The 343-nt window shown below is 58.3% G+C and overlaps 1 protein-coding gene across 1 annotated transcript in view; it reads right to left on the bottom strand.

The window, feature by feature from the left end:
• Window positions 1-343, bottom strand: part of LOC104500619 (protein groucho-1) — a gene marked incomplete at its 5' end in the record, with an annotated part of 3,028 nt that continues 2,685 nt past the window's right edge. The window contains one exon of the mRNA XM_010144288.1: window positions 1-112. Within this exon, the coding sequence (XP_010142590.1) occupies window positions 1-112 (112 nt within the window). The remainder of the gene's footprint in view (window positions 113-343) is intronic.

Raw genomic sequence — 343 nt, 5'->3', positions numbered from 1 at the left:
TTAGTAGATGACCTCGTAGACTGTGGCCTTCTTGTCACCAGAGCCTGTGACGATGTACTTGTCATCCGCTGAAATGTCACAACTTAAGACGGACGAGGATTCCTTGGACTGGGAAAAGGAGGAGGAAGGAAACAAACCCCATCAGTGTGGTTTCACCAGACCAGCATCCGCGCTGGTGGCATCACCCCATCCCACACCCTGCTACCACTCAGCACCCCGAGTGGATTTCCCCCCATCCCCAGCATGATCCTGAGAGGGGGGTGCAGGCGTTGCCCACCCCCTGCCCGGGTAGCAGCCTCCTACCTGGAAGATGCTCGCTCCCTAGGGCGTCCTCCAGGCGTTG

Source organism: Buceros rhinoceros, unplaced genomic scaffold (genome assembly GCF_000710305.1).
Source record: "Buceros rhinoceros silvestris isolate BGI_N320 unplaced genomic scaffold, ASM71030v1 scaffold41249, whole genome shotgun sequence".
NCBI classification, from domain to species: Eukaryota; Metazoa; Chordata; class Aves; order Bucerotiformes; family Bucerotidae; genus Buceros; species Buceros rhinoceros.
This window is presented reverse-complemented; position numbering and strand designations above follow the sequence as displayed.